Genomic DNA, 25,610 nt, shown 5'->3' on the forward strand with positions numbered 1-25,610 from the left:
CTTACTTTAACCCACAATTATTTTTAGCTTTCTTATATCACACACCCTCCCAAACTCTGTCACCAACTTCCTCAATCCCTCCTCCGATCTTGCCACAAGCACAGTGTCGTCTGCAAACAACAACTGGCTCACCTCCCACTTTTCTCCATTTTCTTTAACTATCTCCAATCCCTGACCCACTTCCAGACTACTGCCACTATCACCCCTCGCACATCTCATCACCTTACTTTTACCCACATTTATCTTCAGCTTTCTTATATCACACACTCTCCCAAACTCTGTCACCAACTTCCCCAATCCCTCCTCCGATCCTGCTACAGTGTCGTCTGCAAACAACAACTGGCTCACCTCCCACTTTTCTCCATTTTCTTTAACTATCTCCAATCCCTGACCCACTACCTTTGCATTTACCTCTTGCACCACCCCATCCATGTATAAGTTGAACAGCCAGGGTGACATAACGCATCCTTGATGAAGTCCCACCTTTACCTCGAACCACTCGCTCTCTCCATTTTTAATCCTGACACAAGTTCTACTACTCTCATAAAAACTCTTGACAGCTCCCAGAGGCTTTCCTCCTATCCCGTATATCCGCGAAACCTCCCACAGTGCCTTTCTGTCAACCCTGTCATAAGCCTTTTCCAGGTCCATAAAGGCCCAAAAAATATCCTTCCCCTTTCCTATAGCTTTCTCACATATCTGTCTTACCACAAAAATCTGATCTACACAACCTCTACCTGTCCTATATCCACACTGTTCCTCACCAATTACTCCCTCTGTTCCTCTCCTAATCCTCTCAATCAAGATCCTCCCATAAGCCTTCCCAACTACACTTAACAAGGTAATCCCTCTGAAACTACTACATTCACACTTGTCCCCTTTTCCCTTGAAAAGAGGAACTATACAGGCACTCCTCCAGTCCTCCGGCACTCTATCCTCCCTCCAGCAAGCATTAAATAACTTCACCAGCCAGTCCACCATCACTGTACCTCCTTTTTTTAGACATTGTGCATGGCATCCATCCACACCAGGTGCCTTACCTGCTTTCATCATCTTAACATCTGCCTTCACTTCATTCTATCCTTATTTCTCCTCCATTTTTCTCACTCATCACTCTCATTTTCATAGCATTTTCCACTGCAGCTATCTTTCCCTCCCTATCCTCCTTCACATTTAGCAACTCCCTAAAATATTCTGCCCATCTTCCCCTTACTGCCTTCTCTTTCATTATCATCTCTCCATCTGCACCTTTTACCTTTTCTTCTCTACTTGATTCACCTCCTCTTCCTCGCTTAATTTATTTCCAAAACATCTTTTTATTACTTTCAAAATTTTCTGTCATACTCTTACCCCATTTCACATCTGCTCTCCTCTTTGCCTCCTTTACCTTGTGCTTTACTTCTCTTTTCTTTTCTTTGTACCTCTCATATGACTCCCTCATCCTATTTTGTAACCAATATGTGAAAGCTCGCTTCTTCTTTTCTACAACCTTCTTTGTTTCCTCATCGCACCATTCACTACCCTTTATTTTACTTCCTCCTGTCCTTCTTGTTCCACACACCATCTTTGCACACTTTGTGACTCCCTCCTTGAACCATCCCCATTCCTCCTCCACACCTAGCTCTACTCTATCCTTCACTCTCTCCCACTCCTCCTTCAGCTTCTTCTTGTACTCCTTCTCCTTTTCATTTTCATTTAAAGAGTTCACAGAAAGGCACTGTGGGAGGTTATGCAGATTTATGGGATAGGAGGAAAGCTTTTGGGAGCTGTCAAGTGTTTTTATGAGAGTAGTAGAGCTTGTGTCAGGATTAGAAATGGAGAGAGTGAGTGGTTTGAAGTAAAGGTGGGACTTCGTCAAGGATGCGTTATGTCGCCCTGGCTGTTCAACTTATACATGGATGGGGTGGTGCGAGAGGTGAATGCTAGGGTAGTGGGTCAGGGATTGGAGATGGTTAAAGAAAATGGAGAAAAGTGGGAGGTGAGCCAGCTGTTGTTTGCGGACGACACTGCGCTTGTGGCAGGGTCGGAGGAGGGATTGAGGAAGCTGGTGACAGAGTTTGGGAGAGTATGTGATAGAAGAAAGCTAAAGATAAATGTGGGTAAAAGTAAGGTGATGAGATGTACAAGGGGTGAAAGTGGCAGTAGACTGGAAGTGAACATTAAGGGAGAGCGACTGGAGGAAGTGGATAGTTTTAGATACTTGGGTGCAAATGTGGCAGGAAAAGGTGGAGTGAAGGTGGAGGCAGAATGTAGATTGAGAGAAGCGAGTAAATGCCTTGGTGGATTAAAGAGTGTAATGAGGAATAGACATTTAGGAATGGATGCAAAGAGGAGACTGTATGAAGGAGTGATTGTGCCAACACCACTGTATGGGGCAGAAACGTGGAACATAAGAGAAGAAGAGAGAAGGAGTTTGAATGTGTTTCAGATGAGGTGTCTGAGAAGTATGGTGGGGGTTACTAGGCTAGATAGAGTGAGAAATGAGGAGGTGAGGAGGAGAACAGGGGTGAAAAAGGAGCTGGGAGATAGGGTTGATGAAAGAATATTAGGATGGTTTGGACACATGGAAAGAATGAGTGAAGAAAGACTAGTAAAAGAGGTATGGAAGGCAGATGTGGAGGGAGTGAACATGAGGGGACGTCCTAGGATGAGGTGGATGGATGGGGTGAAGGGGGCTTTGGGGAAGAGGGGAATGTCTGTTGAGGAAGGAAGGGAGAGGACGGAAGACAGAGGTGAGTGGAGAATGGTTGTATATGGATGATGTTGTGATTGCATGAGGAGGAATGGGCAGGGGGGTGGGGGGTGGGGTAGTATGTGTGAGTAAATTTTGACGCAGCCCGAAGGGATTTCTCCCCGTCCTCTCCTTATATGCAAGGGGGGACGGAGAGGGGGGGGTCGCCGATTAAATGAAGCGGCCTTGCTGTGGATGTGCTGTGTCTTGCGACACTGCTTCTGACCCTGGGCGGTGGGCAAGGTGCAGGGATGACCCGTCATCCAGGAGGTGCTCAGATGAGAGGGAGGATGGGAGGGGTGTGGAGTGTATTTAGGGATGAAATGGGTGGGAGTGTTTTTATGTCTTTCCCTTTTTGGCTACCTCCCTTGAAAGGGGGAAAAAGCCTTGGTATATGTATGTATGTACTCTAAGTACCTCCCTACCTTTTGTCCCTTTCCTCTTCCTCCATCTATCCCCCACTCTCAACTTACCTTCCACCAAAAAATGATCTGATATTTCTCCACCCTCTCCCCTTAGCACATGTACATCCTTAACTCTTCCTATCATAAACCTATTTACCACTACATAGTCCATTAACGCTCTATCTACCACCCTTCCCTCCACCACCCTCTCCCATATGTACTTATGCTTGACTTTCTTCCGAAACACTGTATTTGCTATCATCAACTCTCTTTCTAGACACATTTCCACCATCAACTCTCCACTACGATTCTTTCCTGGAACTCCACATTTCCCAACCACTCCATCAATTGGATCATTTCCTACCCTAGCATTAAGGTCTCCCAGTACTATTACATTAGTATTTCTCCCTAAATCGTCTATGCACTCATTTAAATCTATCCAAAAGGCCTCCCTTTCTTCTACACTCTTCTCACTGCCAGGTCCATATGCACTTACAAAAACCCACATCTCCTTTCCCAGTTTCACCTTCATCCACATTATCCTTGAGGAAACCTTCTTCCACTCCACTACACGTTTACCTATCTCTTCACTTACTAGTATAGCCACCCCTTCCCTCCCTCGCCCTCTCTTCACTCCTGATAACCTCCCACTTACACTCCCAAACTTACATTCACCCTTCCCTTTCAGCTTAGTTTCACTCAAAGCCAACACATCCATCTTTCTTCTCACAAACATACTACTTATCTCTTCCCTTTTACTCTCATCTGTACCACATCCACGCACATTAAAAGACCCAAACCTTAGTGTGCTGGTTGGAAAACTCCCAGACCCTCTTATGCCTTTGCTTTTTCTTTTAGGAATGTCCCCTGTGGGGCTACAAGGAGAAAGATGCTTAGTCCCAATCCCCATCCCTTTCTTCTCACCTCTTACAATCCAAGTGGAATTACTTGATGGCAGTATTCTTTTCCCCCGTCCCAGGGAATTAATCATAATTCAATAAAACAGGTTTAGTATATTTCACAAAGTGATCAGAATCACAATTTTTAACATTTTGCCAACAGGCAATCCTAAGGTGTCCTAAGTGATGGGCCATCATGTATGCAGTATTAACAAGACATACAAACATTCTTACCAGTGTCCATGATCTCCATTCAGTCTAGCTTTGATGTCACCTGCAAAAAACTATACATTAATCCCAATTCAAAATTAACTTCACAGTATGATCAGTAAAATGGTCAAAATCACATTTCTTTAGCACTTTGCCAACAGGCAATCCTAAAGTGTCCTAAGTGATGGGCCATCATGTATACAGTATTAACGAGAAGAAATAAAAACATCTTACCAGTGATCACGATCTTGTCCTTCAGTCTCGCTCCGACATCACCTGCAAACAACTGAACATTAATCCCAACTCAAAATGAACCTCACAGTATGATCAATAGAATGGTCAGAATCACATTTCTTTAGCACTTTGCCAACAGGCAATCCTAAGGTGTTCTAAGTGATGGGCCATCATGGAGATAAACACTAGCAAATATGATAAAAATGGAAAAAGTTAACTCCTTTACCACCACATTTATTTGGTCACCAGCTGCAACAAATTTCACTTCTTTGGACCAACTTCAGAAAATAGCAAACACTGAAATTCTGCAATCAACAACAATTGTGTTAGCAAACATTCCTAATGCATAACAATATCTATCTACATACCATAGGCTTCTTCCCCTTCACAAGGGAGGTAGCCAAGTCAAAACATGCTTCTTCAGTCATACTCCACTCACCTGTTTCCTTATGCGCTTTGCTTAAACTCACAGCACCTGAAAATATTCCTCATCAGTTAAATATATAATGAAAATGACCACCCATCGCCTAGGCAATCAGGGTACAAATACTATATCATTTGTTACTCATGTTGAAAGTAAGATTCTCATCATAGTACTACTCTGGCTAGCAGCCTGTAGGTATCTATACCTGTACTGAACAGATGAATGGACATTAATGTCCAAACTTGATCAAACTGGTACACTGTCCACTTGAAAACCTGTCAACGGAAAAATCAACCATAAGTACATGGGAGAGGGTGGTGGATGGAAGGGTGGTAGATAGGGCACTAATGGACTACATAGTGGTAACCAGGAGAATAATGGGAGGATTTTTGGATGTAAATGTTCTACGGGGAGAGTGGGGGAAAAGACAATTTTTTGGAAGTTGACAGTGAAGGATAGATGGAGAAAGGTAAAGGGCAGAAGGTAGGGAGGTACTTAAAGTAAACTGCTTAAATGAGAGAAAAAGAGGAGTACAAGAAGAAATGGGAGTGGGAGGGAGTGAAGGTTAGAGTATAACTAGGAGAGGAGGAATGGGGATGGTTCAAGTTGTGGAACAAGGACAACAGGAGGATATACAAGGGTAGCGAGTGGTGGGATGAAGCATTCAAAGATTGTAAAGAAGCAAGCATTCAAAGATTGATTACAAAATAGGATGAATCACAAGAATGTACAAAGAAAAGCAGAATAAAGCATAAGAGGGCAGAGGTGAGCAGAAGTGAAATGGAAAAAAAAAAAAAAAAAAAAAAAAAAATCCACTCCCTTCCCTCATCTTGGCTCCTGGCTGATGGGTCATCCCTGCATCTCACCCACTGCCCTGGGTCAGAAGCAGTTTAAGACAGTACATCCACAGTAAAGCAGTTTAAATAAACTGGCAACCCCCCTCCTCTCAGTCACCTCATGCAGATGGGGAGAAATCCCTTTATGCTGCATTTTTCACACATTGCCTCACCCCCCCCCATCCACTCCCCCTCATGCCACAGCATCCATACACAGCAATTCTCCATTCAGTCCCATCTTCTGTCCAAAACAAGTACCAACCTTAATGCAGCTGAGGAATGCTCCAGGCCTTTACCTGAAAAAATACCACTTGTAAACAATGGCTCTTGATCCAATGCAAGGTGTACACTATAAGCAATGTCAGCCCTGTTGAGCTTGCCAACACAGTAATTCTGGAGATATTTTTTGTCATCATTATTTGAAGTACAACCACAATACAATAACTCGATACTTACTACTGGCTCTAAAGCACACCACCACCACAGGTCATCCTACAAACTCGAAACTGAAAATGTAAACATTACAATGCAACAAAGCCATACACCAACTGACAAACCAACAACACTCTTTACATCCGTGGTTCCCAACTGGTATGCCATGACACCAAAGGGTGAAGCAAGATCAACTGAGGGTGCCTCCAAAATTCAGGGCAAAAATTACTGTCAATTATATATTTGTATCCTCATCCATTTTTGTTCATTAAAGCAACATCAGTGTAAAGATGAGTATTTTCATATTATCCTGGGACATAATTTTGTTACACTGATGTTGAATCAACAAAATACTGACAAACTACAATTTAGATTTTCTAATAAGGGTGCTGCCGGGGACTTCTGAAAGGCTTGGCAAGGGTGCCTCCTCAAGCCATAAATGGTTGGGAGCCACTGCTCCACATCAAACTTGTCTTGGTCTTGTTTAACCTTCCTCATAAACCAAGAAATGCGTTCATAAATGTTTGCAGCCCGGTAACCTGAAGCAACATTGCAACTGGGGCATAAGGGGAGCAGACTGATCTTTGATTCACCTTAGCACCAACATAGCACATACTCAATATCAGTGACTCTGGGATCAATTATTTACTTAATCCATCAATTACTATTCTATATTCATCATGGACACTTTTCATTGCTTAACAGACATTCCTCTATCATTCAATTCACCTCTTCACCCCATTAATCTACTTCATTTTTGGTATTTGCTTCCAAGTCATTCTTTCCACCTGGCATAGTTTGGGCAACTAGATCTGTCAGCTTTCTTTCCATCCCCATAACAGACTTCATATTTCAACTCCTTACCAAGCACATTTTCAAAGTTCAAGTTCCATACATTTGTTCCCCTTCCCTCTTCCCCTGTTCAAAGATTTCCTGGCTGTTAATGATTATTTTAAAACTACCTATCCCTACTCAAACTACCTCAATATAGTACCCAACTGGTCAATCACATTATTAACCACTTCAGTACGAGTCAAACTCTCACGCGCAGCATGGCCTATCATAGGAACAATGCATCACACTATTTGCATTATAAAATAGTCACTACTGCATTACTCATTCTTTTTTACTCAGTAATAAACACTGAAAACATGATCAAACCAGTTCATAGAATCCGGGGGTAACTCGTGTACAACTACAAAGATATACGTAATCAAAACTGACACCGGCATCCTTGCGAACACATCCACGCCTCATGACACCTATGTAAGTGTCACTGTACCCAAGTGGTTAACATTGCCAACAGGTATTCCTACAGTGTCCTATATGATGGGCCATCATATTCAAAAATTCAAATGACAATGCAATCTTACCATTACCAGCTCAGGGTCATCTAAATCTGGTGCAACTTTGTAAAACCCAAGGTTGCCTAGACCTAGCAAAGATCTTGTATGGCCAGGCTACTGATGAATGTGTTGACCCCTGGAGGAAGAAACCATAAATGTATTCTGCTCCATCTCTTGCTATACAGTCCTAAGAGGTCAAATATTAAGAGATCTTGGTGGTTATAGTCATCATACAACAGTCAAGAGTAGCAAATACATTCTCATCATTATTGCAAATGCAATTTCCAAGTACCATGCAGGTAAACCTACCATAGTGATGTACCGTAGTCCTGATGTGCTTTCAATCTTGATCATGTACATATACTCTTAAACAATGGCCAACATCTTTCTTTACAATTCAATACCACAAGTCTTGTCTGGAAAATTAAAACTTCTAAAACACCTTCATCACACTTCTCCTGTCTTTTCTTGATTACACCAAACGACATGCGGGTAAGCCTGTCTTAGGTCTCGTCATCTAACTCATCATTTATCAAAGTCCAAAATAATTACATTTCTTTCAAAACATCATATCTAACCAAAAAAACTTAACTGACCTGCATGTGCTAATCCAGTATCTATAAAAGAGGTTCATTTATACACCTCTTGTGCATGGACCTGTCAATTAAACAAACTTCACTTACATGCAAACAAAGTTATTATTGAAGATGTACTTTTGGTTTTCAGTAACGAGGAATTGTGTCCACAGCAGTTATTGAGACAGGGATAACAATCATCATTTCTTAAAGACCTTTTGCATTAAATAGGATCAAACTAACCTCTCCATCAGCACCTGGCAGCACCAACATCCAATCCAAGGTACCAGCATCAATTGTACAACCTCCATGACAACAGTATCCATGGTCCTGGAGCCGCAGCGTTTACGTCGTGGGACTAACCCCCAACCCCAAGAGTTGGGGGCCAAACAGCGGCAACCAGCCCTGGCCACCGGCTCTACGCAGGTGGCACCGATCCCCAAGAGGAGCTACGACTGCCTTGGGGAGTACAGTAGAAGCCCGATTTAACGAATCTCAATTTAGCGGAAGCTCAAATTAGCGAACTGCAAATAGCAATAATGAAAATGCTCAAGTTAGCGGAAATGGTCCGCTAAGTTGACCATTTTCCGCTAGCTGGCCAGATGCGCGTCTACAGAAATAGCTCAATTTAGCAGGAATGGTAAGCTAAGTTGAGCATTTTCCGTCAAATGGCCACATGCGTGTCTCAGAGTCCAATGTTACCAGATGTTACCAGATTGTGGTGGTAGAGTCAAGGAAATTTTTATAATTTAGTACTTTGGAGGTATATATATATATATATATATATATATATATATATATATATATATATACTATAATATATATACAATAATATATAATTCAGTATATGTATAAAGTATAATTGTAGCAGAAATATATTCAAGTAGAAATAGACGGTATAATAGGAAAACAAAATAATGAAACAGTAAGTTAATGGGAAAATTCAAAATCAGTACGCGAGAGTAATCACCACAAAAAACACTTCTATAACAATGAACTATGTTTTCTGCAACAACACAACAATAATGCTCACTATCCAAAACCCAACTGCCCAGTCCTATTAATCGCTAGAATTATTTACATCGAACCAAACATGAAGCTATGACTAATATTTCGCGAAATTCACAGACAGCTCATATCATTGTTACACGACACACACACACACACACATACATGTTGCAACAAATTACTGCATGTTGCTGTTCGTTTGCAATTCACGATTGTGCTGCCTATAATTCACTTACAATAATATATATACTGTATGTGTGTGTGTACACTAGGGAATTTTTAGGTACATATCATTTTTATAATCCGCTCTGGCAACACTGTTACACCAATGCTCACTCGCTCAATTTAACGGAAAATTCAATTTAGCGGACTGGACCTTGGCTGAATTAGTTCGTTAAATTGGGCTTCTACTGTACCACAATCCTTTTTCTCAACATGCAATGTTACGTTTTTTCTGCACCGAGGGGTGATTTTCCGGCGATCACCCCTCGTCTTCTACTTTTAGCCGGAGATGTAGAGAGCAATCCTGGGCCCACCACAAAATACACATGCCCAACATGCTCTAAACCCATTACTTCGAGCAGACAGACAAAGGGCTCAGTTCAGTGCAATATGTGCAAAAACTGGGCCCACCTCACTTGTACAACACTTGCTGACACAAACCAATACACAAACACTTGGACATGTTCTACCTGCCCTCCAGTAATCCCACTCCCACCTCCCCAACCACAGCCAGCACCCTTACCCACTCCCAATTTCCCTTTGCCCATATCCCCAATCAGTACTCCCCTTCCTTTGTCCCCAATCTCTCCTTGCCCCGCCTCTAACCCAGATCCTATACCTTCCCCATTAACACCCCAACCTCAACCCCAAACGGCAACATAGAACACATACAGAACACACAACATCAACATATTACAACACAACATTGACGGTATTAACATGAAAAAACATGAACTCGAACACTTTCTTAAACAACACAACATGCACATTGTAATTATATAAGAAACAAAACTAAGACACTCACAAAACACCATCATTTCATAATTACACCACCATCAGACAAGACCGGACCGATGGCAATGGCAGTGAATTCATCACCCTGATCCACCATTCCATCTGTTTTGTGGACACAAGTGCCACAACCAAAATTCTCCTCCCTACCACAGATAACACTACAGAAATCCAATCCATTCGAATTCGCACAGGCAACAAATCAACACGGACAATAGTTAACATGTACATTCGCCCCCAATCATCCCCCACAGTTCCAAACACCTTCAGGCCTCAATTTAGCCAACTAGCCTCAATCCCCAACCTGATTATGGATGGTGACTTCAACACTAAGTCGTCTGCCTGGTATGTCAACAACCCTGACACAGACAGAGGGCTTGATATACAGACTCAGTTTGACTCATTGACTATCATGAACAACACACATAATCATACACATATCCCACACCAAGCCCTCTACACTCCCTCCTCTCCTGATATCACCTTCTGCTCCCCCTGCCTAACCCCAACAACATCATGGAGAGTGGTCGGAACCCTTGGTTCTGACCACCTTCCAATCATCATCACCACCAAAACAAGATGCACCCCAGTTGGCCACAGACACACATACACCAAATACAAGAGAGCTAACTGGGAAGCTTTTACTGAAGAGACAGAACAACATTTTGAAACACTTAACAGTACACCAATCACAAACATAAACAATGCTGTGCACACTTTTAATACAATCATACAAAGTGCAGACAAGAGATACATCCCTAGAGGCAACAGAAAATCACACAACCCCAACTTCACACCAGAAATCCAAGGCCTCATCAGACAAGACACACTTAAACACAATACCCCCACACCTATTCCTCAAAACATAGCAGACCAAATACAAACACTAAACACTGTGATTGCCAATAAAATACACGAACAAAAAACACAAAATTGGCAAAACTTTATCAATACACTTGATCACAAAACAAACACCAGCAAATTGTACAAAACACTCAACAGCATTACACTATCCAACAGTAACACTACACGCTCTCACGCAGCAATAATCACAACAACAGACAATCTACCCTCAAACAGACAACAAGCAAACACACTCATAAATCATTTTGCACAGACAAGCCATCTCACTTCTCACCCTGATGACCGACGCACTGTTTGACGTAAGAAAGACTTTCCCACAGACTCAGACTATACACCCTTCATAGACAGTCAGACAAAACACATAATACATAATCTCAAGCACTCATCTGCCTGTGGCCCTGATAACATAAGTAACATCCACCTAAAACACATTGGACCACAAGGTATACACGCACTCACAAACATTGCAATCTACTGCTATTCACACAACACTATACCCGACATCAGGAAGCATGGTAAAATAATCACAATTCCAAAACCGAACAAAGACCCAACATCGCACCACCCAATCACACTTCTCTGCACCCCCTCTAAAGTCACTGAACGCCTAATACTTAAACTTGTCACCTGCTGACTCACAACACAGTTTTAGGCCACTAGACTCCACAAACACTCTTCTGATAAACCTCACACAAAGAATTTTAGATGGCATCAATTCAGATAGGCCCCACCACAGAACACTTCTTATGACATTAGACATTAGTAAAGTTTTTGATGCTATCCCCCGCCACAACCTAACAAATAAAATATATAACACAGACATGCACAATAACACCAAAAGATGGCTAGCCAATTATCTGGCAGGTAGGAATGCTTACATGTCATATAATGGCCAATCATCACACATCAGAAACATTAAGAATGGAATACCACAGGGCTCTGTTCTATCCCCCACGCTCTTTAATCTATACATGCATGACTAACCCACACCAGACACCTCAGAAATACAAATCTCTTCCTACACAGACGACATAACAATCACATGCACACATCGTAACACAGACAAAGCTGCAGAAATAATCCAGCCATACCTTGATACACTCAACACATGGTTCATCACAAACAGACTCAAAATAGCTCCAACCAAATCTACAGCAACACTTCTCACCAACTGGACAAAAGAACACAAATACATACCTCATCTCTGGATCAACAACACTCTAATACCACACACAAACACACCAAAAATTCTTGGTGTAACATACGATACATCCATGTCTTTCAAACAACACATCACAAACATAAAAAACAAATGCACACCTAGACTTAACACACTTAAGTCAATCGCTGGAACAACATTTGGACAAAACAAAGAAACTAATACAACAATATACAAACAATGCATATGCTCAGTGATGAATTATGCGAGTCCTGCATGGGCTCCTAATCTCAGTGAGACACACCACAACACCCTTCAAATCATACAAAACAAAGCCCTAAAAACAATTACAGGCTGCACAAATACAACACCTACAGACCATTTACACCATGAAACAAAAGTCCTCAAAGTCAAGGACCACCTCGACATGAAAGGCACACAAACACTTGCCGCAGCCACCACAAACACATCACACCCGCTACACTACATAGCAGAACACCCACACACACCAAGAAACATTAAAACAACACCCAAAGACCTGTATCACACACAGATACTCTCTTCTCTTCCTCCAAAACCACCAAATACCAGCCTCCGGAAACATATTCATAATCATATCACTCACCGCTCCATTAACACACTGAAAGACAACACACTGCTGCATGCCAGGCCCCTTGATATCCAACTTTCTGAATCCTCTCTCCCACGAAAGGACAGAGTCCACCTGGCCAGACTGCAGTGCGGCCACCACCCAGCACTTCTAAGCTACCAGAAGAGGCTGGATGACCACATTGTGAACAGCTGCCCAGGATGCAACACTTCACCCCATACCATACAACACATAATGGAAGACTGCATTATACACAATCATGCATGCAAACAACACAACATACACTCTATAAAGTATCTGTGGGATAACCCAGTTTCGGCTGTGGCATTCCTTGGGGAGACGGGACTGCTCGGACAGTCTAGGGAACAACAACAACAACAGTATCCACTGGTGTTCAATGCAACCTCTACCACTTGCAAAATGTCGTGCTGAAGCAGGAAGTGATCTTCCAGTATTAGGACCTCCAATAATTAAATAATGTAGCAAAAATTGCCAACAATTAGAACGTCTTAACTAACAGTATAATCAGACAACACATTGGCCTTCATGGGATAAACCTCTGCTGGAAACCGCAAATGTGAAAGAAAGTGCTTTCATCATACAATTGAAAACCTCCAACACATACTAGTTTTTCAGCATTACAACACTTGTAGAATACAGGTCTGCATTCATATAGCCCTCCAAAGAATTGACATTACTCAAACTTACCTACCGATGGTAAAGCCCAGTCCCTTATGCACCACACATTGGGAGATTCATTTGAGGACCTAGCCAACATCATTACAATTTATTTTACCCAGCTCTTCGAACTACTTCCTGAAATAAAGAAAACACGATGTACATAAATGAATCTCAACCAGTTAAGGAGTTCAACAATCCCAGCTTCCGACAGCCTTGTGGCAGGTAAGCACAGTTCCCAGGATCCACAACAGTGGGTTCTGCCATTGCTGACTCTGTTGCAATCCTGGGGTTCACAATAGAACTTCATCATTTAGGTCAACAGCTCAACTGTGCAGCACAATCCCTTTAAATTATATATCTACCACACCTTTCCCATTCTCAAACACCTACACTTCCCTGTTCAGATGTTTAAACAGCAACACAACATGCATTCAAAGAGGTGGTCAACCTTGACAACACACTACTGTGGCCGAGGGTACAAGTCTCTTGTAAGACACCTGGACCTGAGCAAGACTGATCGTCACTCCCCCATCCCCAGCTTCATCCAAACATTGGACATACAACCTTGAAGAAAGCTTCACCAGTATTACCAAACAAGAGATTGGTCGGCAAGACTACTCACCCACAACAGGGTCCAACAGCCAAACTAGGCTCATCCTTACTGGTCCACGTGACAAATCACCTAACCTTCATCCACTGCAGATGTGAACAACCCCTCATGCATACCTGATAGGCTCATCATAAGCGATATTACCATCCCCTACATTCAGGCAGAGCTAACTATACCTTTGTCCCCCACCCACCACCCTGGTTCAGCAGCAACAATGCGGTACATCCACAGCAAGGCTGCTTCAACTGGCAACATCCCCTCCATCTCATCATGCAGCACATAAAGACAGGGATCCCCTCAGGCTGTGTCAAAACATTCAAATACTCCCTACTCAACCCCCCCCTCCTCCCATCCAAGTTTCAACTATACACAGCCATTCTCCACTCACCCCTATCTCCTGCCTCTCCCTTCCTTGCCCCCATTTACCTCATCCTCCATCATCCCCAGAAGTTCACTCCATCCACAGCTTTCTACACCCATTCTTTCCACATGTCCAAACCATCCCAATACTTACATCATCCCTATCTGCTCTTCCAACCCCACTTTCCTTACCTCCAAGTAATCTTCTTCAAATCCTGGACAATTTTATCTTGGGGGTCTTCAGGTGTGCAGAAGATGGGCCAAGGAAAGAAATCCACTCAATCTGAACTTCAAACCAACAATGCTGATGTTCGATTACTGCAATTAAGAAAACTTTCAGTAAAAAAATATCACTAACAAGTACTAGTTTTCTACAACCAATTTAGCAGATACCTATATATTTCTACATTTCTTTCAGAATAGGTCTGTGGTAAAAGTCATCATTACAAATATATACAGGTAGTCGTCGACTTATGACTGAGTTCGGTTCCGACAGACAGGTCGTAAGTCGATCTGGACGCAAATCGGACTTTATATATATACAGTATATGTTACCCTTTAAATATTATTTTTGTTACTGTATACATGTATATTCTATATTATATTTAGCATACTGAAATAATCTTAGCATCTTTGAACTATGTTGTATAGTATTTTTTAAACATTTTTTTTATAATTTTATCTGATTTTCTTTGAGAAACGTAGCATACTGAATAAAATCCTATCATCTTTGACCTATGATATTTAATACTGTATTTTTTAACGTTTTTATTATTCTATCATCAGACTTTCTTTAGGAAACGTATGCATACTGAATAAAATCTTATCTTTGAGCTACGTTGTTTAATATTCATTATTCTTTTTATAATTGTCGTTAGGAAACGTAGCCTAGGCCTACGCATACTGAATAAAGTCCTGTCATCTTTGACCTACTAATACTTTTTTGTTGGTTAAATTAAAATCATTGTACTGTATAATTTACATCTTATTAATTGCAAAACATTAAAAATACTAAATGCAAGGCAAAATTAAGAGAAAAAAATTATTTCAAAACACATTCTTTTCGTTTACATACTGTACCAAAAATATTGTTATTGACAACAGACTAGGCTTAAACAAAGTTTACTGTTACATTTTATTAATTGCAAAACATAAAAATACATAATGCATGGCAAAATTAGGAAAAAAATATTTCAAAACATTCTTTTCGTTTACGTACTGTACCGAAAATATTGCAAAACATAAAAATACAAAATGCTGTACCGAACATATTGTTATCGACAACAGACTAGGCATAAAAAAGTTTTACTGTTACATTTTATTAATTGCAAAACATATTAAAATATAAAATCCAAGGCAAAATTGAGATCCTCTCTTAGTCTTTTAAAATTAGTGACACTGTAGAATGTGATAACTGAAGTTCACGTGCTATCACATTAACTTTCTTCCCTCCTTCATAATGTTTTATCACTTTCATTTTCGTGTCAAGATCAATAACCTTTCTTTGTTTCTTGGCAGGCTTGGAAATATCGAAAGATAATTTTCTTTTAGACATCTTCATGGGGGTTTGAAGCACAAAAAAAATTAAAGATATAATTCTTGTCATAATGAAGTCAGAAATACCACATGCTCCTGAATGAGAGGGAAGCTGACGCTGCCGGTAACCTGCCAAAACTATCGTACATTGCAATTCTATTACTCTATTAAATGTTAAATATTATTGCACTATCTCGTGGTCGTAAAGTCGATCAGTCGTAAGTCGCATAGGTCATAAGTCGACGACTACCTGTATATATATTATAGGTTATCGCTGCATCTCGCCTATTGCCCTGGGTCATAAACAATGCTGTAAGACAGCACATCAACAGCAAGGCTGTTTCATTTACTCTGCAACACCCCCCCCACCACTGTCCCCTCATGCCCTATGGGCTGCATCAAAACACCATTCACATTTAACCACTCCAATGCATCACATAATCCACACCTCCACTCAAAGGATAAATTTTCTGCAGAACCTACAATGCAATACAAATAGCTTTCAAGCATCTTATCAATATATCAATCCAGTCTTCACCTAAATTCTAAGCAATCCATCAAGACATTAAGCCACATCAAGTGCAACATGGAAGGCAAAATCACGACCCTGGTGCATCCCCACATCCATCCGAGACCATTCAATCTGTCCATTACTAATCCTCGCGTTCACTAGTTATTAATCCTCAATTCTATACAAAATCAATACCAATACATTGTCCATTCCTTTCATTGCTTCCACCGACATTTCTCCATGCAGTTCTCAAGTTTGCTTCCAACTACCACAGACCAACTCTCTTACAGAGACTGTTCTATCTCTGAAATTAAGAAAATGGTAATGTTAAAAAAAAAAAAAAAAACTTTCTATAAATTACCAATCTTCAATGATCAAAATGTCAGATACCAATATTATTCCACACTTATTTCAGAACAGGTCTGTGGTAAAAATCATTATTACAAAAACTTGCATTAACTTTTACACACACCCTTTCCTATCCCCCCCCCCAATTGCTAACTATTCTCCCTAGTAAACATTCAATTGCACACCTTACCACCAACAAGTCAACACATTTCCCATTTTCTTTGTGCAGGGGAACTACATCCATTACTCCACACTTCTCTACCCTAAGTACAAGTCCTCACCACCCATTACACGACTACACCCTTCCTCAGACACCTAACTGACAACTTTGCAGCTATCAATGCTTTTTCTCCTCTCCCACCTTCTACAGTGCTACCCTCCTTTCCTACCAACTACTGCCACTAAACCACCTTATCCCCTTCTAAATCTAAGAACCCCACAATACTCTATCCATCTCTCTTCACCGTCATACCTGTCCAACAGCATCCTTTACCTTCTCTCAACCCAACTTACCCCTGTTCATTCTTCCCTCCTTTCCAAAAACAATTCAAATTCCTCACCAATCGCCCACCCTACTTCATTCTCAGCCTCCCTGTCCTCTAGTTTCACTTCCCTCATCTGTACATCTTGTATGTTATCTTAGTTCTACTCTGCCATCAAACTTAATCCCACCAACTGCTCCCTCCCACTTTCAACCCATTTTAGTGTACTGTACTATCTTGAAACGTACCCATTCTTCGTCTAGCTTCTCTTATCCTTCACAACTTCCCATATTTCTCTTGTGGTTTGTCTGGTATTTTTCCCTTAGTTGCTCACCAGCACTCTTTTGTTTCTCCAAGCAACCTGAAACAAACCAATGACAAATTGAGGCCACAGTACTAATACTTCACATAATACATTATGTAATCTTGTCAGAATCTTTTTGACTTACTCTCAGTGAAATCAAGGATTTCAATTATCATCATTATTAGAGATGCAATAAAATTAAACCACAGCACAAGTACAAACTTTATTGCAGACTGAAGACTCACCACATTCTGAAAGGAAAAAATATGCTAGTGAAATTTGAGTGCAACTTTGGTATAAAAAGCAAATGGCCTAGTATTGCAACCTACACACATCATGTAACTATTACAATTTAGGATTTGTTCAGTGGTATCAATAGGTGTGGGGTCAACAATGGCCTACAAGGACCTAAGAGTCACTTCCCTGCTATCTTCAACTTCTTCAGACTTGTCCCAAGATCTCATCAATTTGCTCTGCATTTCTTCTACCTTTGAATGCAAGAGCTGACAGGTATCAAGAGGCCTCCTCCAATTAGCGACTAATGTAACACGCTTCTCTCTAGTAATAAATGGAGGTACCAAGGACCCACTGCCAGCTGCTTTGGGACTGCACAACCAACAAATTGTGGGATAATGAACTGAACGGTTTTGGGAGATCTGGAAGATTTATGAAACTCTTTATTTACTCATGAGCTATTATGTGAGGAGGGGAAAGGGTGGTGGATGAAAGCGGGTACGCGCCTTTGATTTGGCTACCTCCCTTATGTGGGGGGAAAAAATATTGGCAGCGAGATTTCTATTCCATGCCTCAAGACTATTTCAAGTAAAGTTAGTGGATTCTAGTATACTTGTATTGTGTAAACTACAGATTGCTTCCCATTCTCATCACTCCAAACCTGCAGATTTCATTCTGTTAAAAATTTTACACATCCACTTCCACAACCTTACTAAATGCTAAACTTGGACTATATGCTTGGCATCATATGGTCAGACATATGCTTGTCAATACTCTCCTTATTTAAGATCAAATTGGCTCAATATTCCACAACCTTCACATATGCATAACTTGCACCAAAGGTACTTTCCCTCTTTAGAATTAGGGGCGATGGGTTAAGCACCATTTACCAATGCTTACAGACAAAGTTATCCTGCTCCCATCACTACTTGGGTTTAAGAGAATGCATCAAAAGGGCAACTCCACAGCAAAACGTGTAGACGTGTGTGTGTGTGTGTGTGAGGCTCCCGTTTATCTAGGGATTTTTCGCGCGGGGGGGGAGTGCCAAAGGAGGGGATAGGTTTCTAGTGACTTGTGAATGGTTAATCTAACCATGGCTCTCAATTGCGGTAACTAGCTGAGCCAGTGGCAGCCGCAATTAAGAAAACAAATTTGAAATTTGTATGGAGAAAACGACATGCCAGTGGGCCGAAGCCGAGCGTGCCTGTAAATTGAACAAAGGTGCCAGTGTCGGAGAGGGTCATAAACCATCTACCCACCCCCCAACCGCACCTCTCAAACCGAGTAAAAGGTTTTGGTCGGAGTGACTGCTCCTCCTCCTCCTCCACCCCTCCGTCTCCCCCCTCCCTCACATCCACCGCGAGCAATACAGTGTTTATGGAACTCGATCTGTATGCCTCGTCCAAGATAATTCTAGCTTCATGTCGTCAGCGGTATTATAACCTAACGTACGTACTTTATTCGAATAAATAACATCATGATGAAGGGTAAAGTTGGCATCATTTTGGCCCTCCAGGTATTAGTGATTTTCATCAACTTTTCGGGTCGGTTGAGAAGTTCAGAGGTTCCAAAATGCGACCATAAGGTTAAAGATCGGATTGAGAACTATTCGACTTGTGATGGCTGTTGCAAACACTTTGGATTTGGCCGATGGACTATATACAAACACCTACTATCGCCCTCTTCCATTACCAAGCGCAGCAACAAGGCCAGGGTCGGAACACATTCGTGTACTTCCGAGGTAAGCAACATCAAACCCGGAAGCAACAGTGTTATAATAGCAATATGTTTGCTATTATCTGGCGACATTCATCAATGCCCTGGCCCCGTGAGGGCCGATGAGATGGATGCCAAGCTGTCCTGTTTGTTGGGCAAGGGCCTACAAATTGTTCACTTGAACATTTGCAGCCTGACGTCAAAATTGGACGAGGTACGAGAGATTACCTGGAGGACTACCCCTGCAGTATTATGCTTCACCGAGACCAAGCTGGACGATACAATAGCGGATCCAGAGGTAGAGATCAACAACTACACCATCGTGAGGAGAGATCGTAACCGGGTTGGAGGAGGCATGGCTGTCTACATACGCAACGACATCGCGTTTGAGCAACGGACAGACATGAACAGTGAGTTAGAGGCTTTGTGGATAAACATTCTCTTGCCAAAATCTAAGCCTATCCTCGTAGGTGCCTGCTATAGACCGCCCTGGCAACATGACTTCTATAGTAAGCTTGAGGATTTGTGTTCCAATACCACAGACTTTCTGAACAAAGAAGTGATTATAACTGGCGACTTGAATACTCATGTAGAATCAACCTCGAATACTCTGCATAATGCACTAAAGTCATTCTGTTCAATGAATGATCTGAAACAAATTATCACAGAACCCACCAGAGTATGTGCCACTGCTAATTCTGTAATTGATCTTATTTTGGTATCAGATGTTCAGAAAATATGTTCGTGGAGTAATTGATATTGGTTTGAGTGACCATAGAGCAACGTATTGTATCAGGAAAGTTTCCAAACAACAAATCAATCAGCATAAAACCATAAAAGTTCGTTCTCTTAAGCATTACAGCAAGGAATTGTTCTGCGAAAGGTTGTCCGCGGTTAAATGGTTTTCAGTCGTAAATTGTACAGATGTTGATCAAGCTTGGAATAATTTTAAAGCACTGTTCTTGGGGGTATTAGACAATTTAGCTCCAGTAAAATCAATCAGAATAAAACAACGTTCCGAGCCGTGGTTTTCTGGTGACATCTTGAAAATGATCAACAGGAGAGATAAGGCTTTAAAAGAGTATAAGAAAACAAAAGATCAATCTATTTTCGCTATGTATAAGAAGGTACGGAACAAGGTTCAGGTTATGGTAGACAGAGCTAAGGTAGGATATTACAAAGATTCTCTCCAAACCAACAAAAACAATCCCAAAAAACTATGGCAAACAATCAAACAGTTAGGTTCTTCCAAAAATCTAAAATCCAAAAGTAGTAACACTGGTCTTAATGTTAATGGGATCGTTACTTTCGACAAAGTAGCGGTGGCTCAAAAATTTAACTCCTTTTTCACCACCATTGCTACCACCCTCGTAAATAATTTACCAGTACCGTCAGGTCATTTTGGCAAGAACACATTAATAATTATTATTGGAATCAGGGTGTATCCTATGACACCTTTGCTCTGTCTACGGTTGCTAATGTAGATGTGTATAAAATGTTGAAGACTGTTAACAGGTCTAAGGCTACCGGACTAGATAATATTCCAGCCAGATTTGTGAATGACTCAGCTGAGCAGATTACTCCCTGTATCACTCACATAATCAATACTTCGATTCAACAGGGCAAAGTTCCCAAAGATTTTAAATTAGCAAAAGTTACTCCTTTGTACAAGAAGGGTAGCAAAACAGATTCCGGTAACTATAGGCCAGTCTCAGTGCTCGGTATTATATCGAAGGTCTTGGAAAGAGTTGTTTATAACCAGGTTTATGAATACATTCAAAGCAATAACTTGTTCTATGATTTACAATCAGGCTTTCGAAAATCATATTCTACTGATGCATGTTTGATCAATTTGACTGATTACATCAAAGGTGAAATTGACAGAGGTAATTACTGTGGAATGGTTATGCTAGATCTCCAGAAAGCCTTTGATACTGTAAATCATGATATTCTATTATTCAAACTACAAGCGTTAGGCTTCAAATCAGATGTTGTTAATTGGATGAGGTCTTATCTAACAGGTCGAGAACAGATTGTGAATGTAAATGGTTCAACATCAACAGCAGCAAAAATAACATGTGGTGTCCCACAGGGTAGCATTTTAGGTCCGCTGTTGTTTCTTTTGTATGTGAATGACATGAAAGCTGCTGTGAACTGTAAACTGCTGTTGTATGCCGATGATTCAGCCTTACTAGTTCCTGGCAAAGATGTAAATAGGATTGAGACGTTACTCAGTGAAGAGTTATTGAATGTCAGCAAGTGGTTGTTGGATAACAAATTGTCTCTACATCTAGGTAAAACAGAATCCATTCTCTTTGGCTCCAATCAAAAACTCAAAAATGCTCCCAACTTCAATATCCAATGTAATGATACTAGTATTCAACCTAGGTCTGTTGTCAAATATCTTGGAACAGAAATTGATCAAAATGTGTCGGGAGAAGTTATGGCACAAAAAATAATTAAAAGGGTCAGCTCCAGAACAAAATCTTTGGCAAGAATACAAAAATACCTAGATGTAGAGACAACGAAGTTACTAGCTTCGGCCCTGGTTCAGTGTCATATTGACTATGCTTGTTCTTCCTGGTATAGCAACCTATCTAAAAAATCTAAGAGTAATCTTCAAACATGTCAAAACAAACTAATCAGGACCGTTTTGAAAATTCATCCACGTACTCATCTAGATTATACGCATTTTAAACTGTTAAATTGGTTACCTGTTGAGAAACGTGTTGCTCAGTTAAAGCTTAATCATGTTCACCAATTGTGAATGACTCTTGTCCCAGTTATTTGTCAGATACGTTTACACTTGTCAGAAATGCTCGTTCCCTGAGAACTCGTTCTAGTAGGTCATCTGTCATTGTACCTAGGTTTAATAGTTCGTTAGGGAAAAGTACTTTCAAATACACTGGTGCTATTACTTGGAACTCGTTACCGACCAACATTCAATCAATTGTATCTAAAAGTAGTTTTAAAAAATCAGTTAAATGTTATCTTTTAGACACTGTTCTCTCTGAAGAAAATAGTTTATATGTTTAATTTACACTTCTTATAATCCTAATTTACACTTCGTATAACCTAGCTTTTCTATGATAATCCTTTCCTAATTGTAATATGAGGACCACAGTGGAAATAAGTCTTTTGACTTTCTGTGCCATCCTCGGATGTACAATTATATATACTGTGTATAATATTGAGTCTTGTATGTATTGTACTTATTGTATGTATGATTGCATCCGAATAAAATTCAATTCAATTCAATTCAATTCACCCACTTTATTCTTGCTGGCCAGTTCCCTGTGGAACTCGACACTCCTAGCATCTCCCAACTACAACCATTCTTACAACCTTATCTTACATCAACTAGTACATGATGATGCTGACATTAGCATAACAAGATGCAAGTATACAAGGATGCAAGCATCCTCTTTATATTTGTAGTTGTATCTGAGGGACCCCCATATTCCGTGAACAAGCTTGATCGCATTTTCTGGGGTTATCAACATACAGGGTAAAAGAATGACTTATTACATCTTGTGGATGGAGGGCCATTCTTGTCCCCAGATCACAAGCAATGCAGCAAGACCATCATTTCATCCATCAATGTCTCAATCTCTGATCATGGCACATTTGATTTTGGTTGTCTAGAGCAGTGTTTCTCAACCAGGGTTCCCCAGAACCCTAAGGGTTCCGCAAGAACAAGCGAGATAAGCTAATGCACTTTTGATTTTTTTTTATTTAATTTCATATACGTAATGCAAAGGGGGCCTTGGGGAAGAGGGGAATGTCTGTTGAGGAAGGACGGGAGAGGACAGAAGACGGGTGAATGGAGAATGGTTGTATATGGATGATGTTGTGATGCATGAGGTGGATTGGGCAGGGGGATGGGGGGTGAGGTAGTATGTGTGAGCAAAATTTGACGCAGCCCGAAGGGATTTCTCCCTGTCTTCTCCTTTTATGCAATAGGGGGACGGAGAGGGGGGGTTGCTGATTTAATAAAGCGGGCTTGCTGTGGATGTGCTGTGTCTTGTGACACTGCTTCTGATCCAGGGCAGTGGACAAGGTGCAGGGATGACCCGTTATCCAGGAGGTGTTAAGATAAAAGGGAGGGTGGAGGGGTGTGGAGTGTATTCAGGGATGGAATGGGTGGGAATGATTTTATGCCTTTTCCTTTTTGGCTACCTCCCTTGTAAGGGGGAAAAAGCCTTGGTATATGTATGCATATACGTAATATAATTAAACATGCACAACATATTCTTGGTTATTGTAATAATGTAATACAGACATCACCCTATCTAACCTATTATCACAACGACAATAAAATTAGAAAGATATACTTTTTTTTGGGGGGGGGGGCAAGGGTTCCTTGAGACGTAATTTATTTTAAAGGTTACGCAAGGGTAAAAAGGTTGAAAAACACTGGTCTAGAGTATACTACTCTTCCATGCCAAGAGACCAATATTCAGTACATCTACATTTAGTATAAATGCTATGGGTTATGCTTACCTTGATGACATGTAGGAGTCCCAGGTTCTATTCAGAGCTGCAAAGATTTCAAATGTCAAATTTCCTACACATTTGCAAACAAAATTTAATCTAACACTTAACTCAGGTTAAAAATTTAGCATCATGTCATCAGACATATGCTTGTCAATATTCTCATCATATAAAATTTGGATCCAGCATTTTCTAGCTGAACCATTTGAGACACTACATTATGACCCATGACGTGCATGTGATGTGTATGGTATGTGAAAGCCTTTCTCAATCTGGAGAAAAGAGAATGTAAGCACAAGAGCAAGGAGAGAAGAAAAGTCTGGGGAGAAAAAAAAAAAAAAAAAAGCAGCACATAGCCTATCAAAAAGTTTCTGCACAAAAAGGGAGTAAAAATTAATATGCATCTCCTTAAGTGGGGGAATGGGTGATGAAGGGAGAACACATACATACCAACAGCTTTTTCCTCCTTACAAGGGAGGTAGCCAAAAACAAAGGCACAAAATCCACTCCCACCATATTTGACAAGAGTTATGTAAGAAAAAAAATTAACAATAGACTGAATAATTTGAAAACTTGCAATGCCACTACCATAGCTGTTGCCTCATGTATCATTGTAAAACCCACTTCAGGTGGTATTTGTCCTCATTCCCAAACTTCTGTGGAATAAAATTTGTATTTCTATCCCCAATGTATTGGTGTGAAATGGTTTCTATGCCATCACAGCTAGAAGAGGAGGGGAGAGATGGCTGACAAATTGCAAGAAATACTGATGTTACAACTGACCTTGGGCCTAGGCAATAGCTTTCTAGACTAATGCAGATCAAAACTCACCTGCCACTAATAAAAGATTGTGACTATTAACCTTACATACCTCACTGTTGCAGCAACAGCAATGAGTGCATCAATCATTCCCATCTGCAAATGAAAAAGTTGAAATAAATTGCAAGAAATTAATTACAACGGTCAATTCATAGTTTCACCCAACCAACGAATTTGATATGTGGCTTGTGTTTTACACGATCTCCAAACAACTAAGAACTGCAAATTTACACAAACTGGTTTCCAAAAATCGACAAAACGTCCTTTACAAAATAAGAGCATAGAATAACAGGATGAAAGGTGGTGGTGAGGGGCATTACCGATTACGATTATTAATAGTTTTCATGTGGTGGAAATGCTGATGGGCTAGTCCATACAAAAAATGACTGACCCAACTACTCCACAACTAATTACTAGTTTGTCAATGTCAACTTTGTTCATAACCATCTATCAAACTAACCCATCTATGATGCACAAGTCCAGAGTTCATAGCAACAGGTGAGCACTTGTACCGTCGAATTGTAGAATGCGTCTGCTATTGTGGAAAACAAAAGCTACTGATGACGCTTGTCGACAATTCGTAGAATATGTAGAATAAATGTAGAATTTTATTTTTCTTCTGTTTTCTAATGAATTTAATGAAAATTAATTTATAATAAATATTAATATAGACTATTAAAGGCATTATTGCTATTGATATGTATATAGACAATGAAAGCGTAAAGATAATTGAGTTCTTTACTATGCGCATCAGTTCGAAGTGAACGGA

The 25,610-nt window shown here is 40.6% G+C and overlaps 1 protein-coding gene and 1 pseudogene across 12 annotated transcripts in view; both read right to left on the reverse strand.

The window, feature by feature from the left end:
• Window positions 1-25,392, reverse strand: part of LOC143022808 (uncharacterized) — a 113,903-nt gene extending 88,511 nt beyond the window's left edge. For 4 of the 12 annotated variants that reach the window (XR_012966130.1, XR_012966136.1, XR_012966135.1 and 1 more), the window contains exons 1-19: window positions 25,302-25,392; window positions 24,894-24,937; window positions 24,032-24,068; window positions 17,724-17,829; window positions 17,523-17,635; window positions 16,640-16,748; window positions 14,590-14,715; window positions 13,455-13,562; window positions 8,335-8,550; window positions 8,113-8,173; window positions 7,826-7,932; window positions 7,544-7,652; window positions 6,195-6,244; window positions 6,001-6,034; window positions 5,108-5,177; window positions 4,918-4,953; window positions 4,705-4,783; window positions 4,479-4,520; window positions 4,269-4,308 (exon numbers count right to left, since the gene is read on the reverse strand). Coding sequence is in view for 4 of the 12 variants with exons in the window: in XM_076181179.1 (XP_076037294.1) it covers window positions 4,269-4,308; window positions 4,479-4,520; window positions 4,918-4,953; window positions 5,108-5,132 (143 nt within the window). In the remaining 8 variants the exon portion in view is untranslated. Of the gene's footprint in view, window positions 1-4,268; window positions 4,309-4,478; window positions 4,521-4,704; window positions 4,784-4,917; window positions 4,954-5,107; window positions 5,178-6,000; window positions 6,035-6,194; window positions 6,245-7,543; window positions 7,704-7,825; window positions 7,933-8,112; window positions 8,174-8,334; window positions 8,551-13,454; window positions 13,563-14,589; window positions 14,716-16,639; window positions 16,749-17,522; window positions 17,636-17,723; window positions 17,830-24,031; window positions 24,069-24,893; window positions 24,938-25,301 lie in introns of all 12 variants that reach the window. The other 8 variants (XM_076181179.1, XM_076181180.1, XM_076181181.1 and 5 more) reach the window with 5 other exon arrangements.
• On the reverse strand, window positions 7,715-7,787 carry LOC143022811 (small nucleolar RNA SNORD24; annotated as a pseudogene).
• Window positions 25,393-25,610: the final 218 nt, after the last annotated feature.

This window comes from Oratosquilla oratoria, unplaced genomic scaffold (assembly GCF_046742065.1).
Source record: "Oratosquilla oratoria isolate Oo_2021 unplaced genomic scaffold, ASM4674206v1 SCAFFOLD185, whole genome shotgun sequence".
Lineage (NCBI taxonomy): Eukaryota > Metazoa > Arthropoda > Malacostraca > Stomatopoda > Squillidae > Oratosquilla > Oratosquilla oratoria.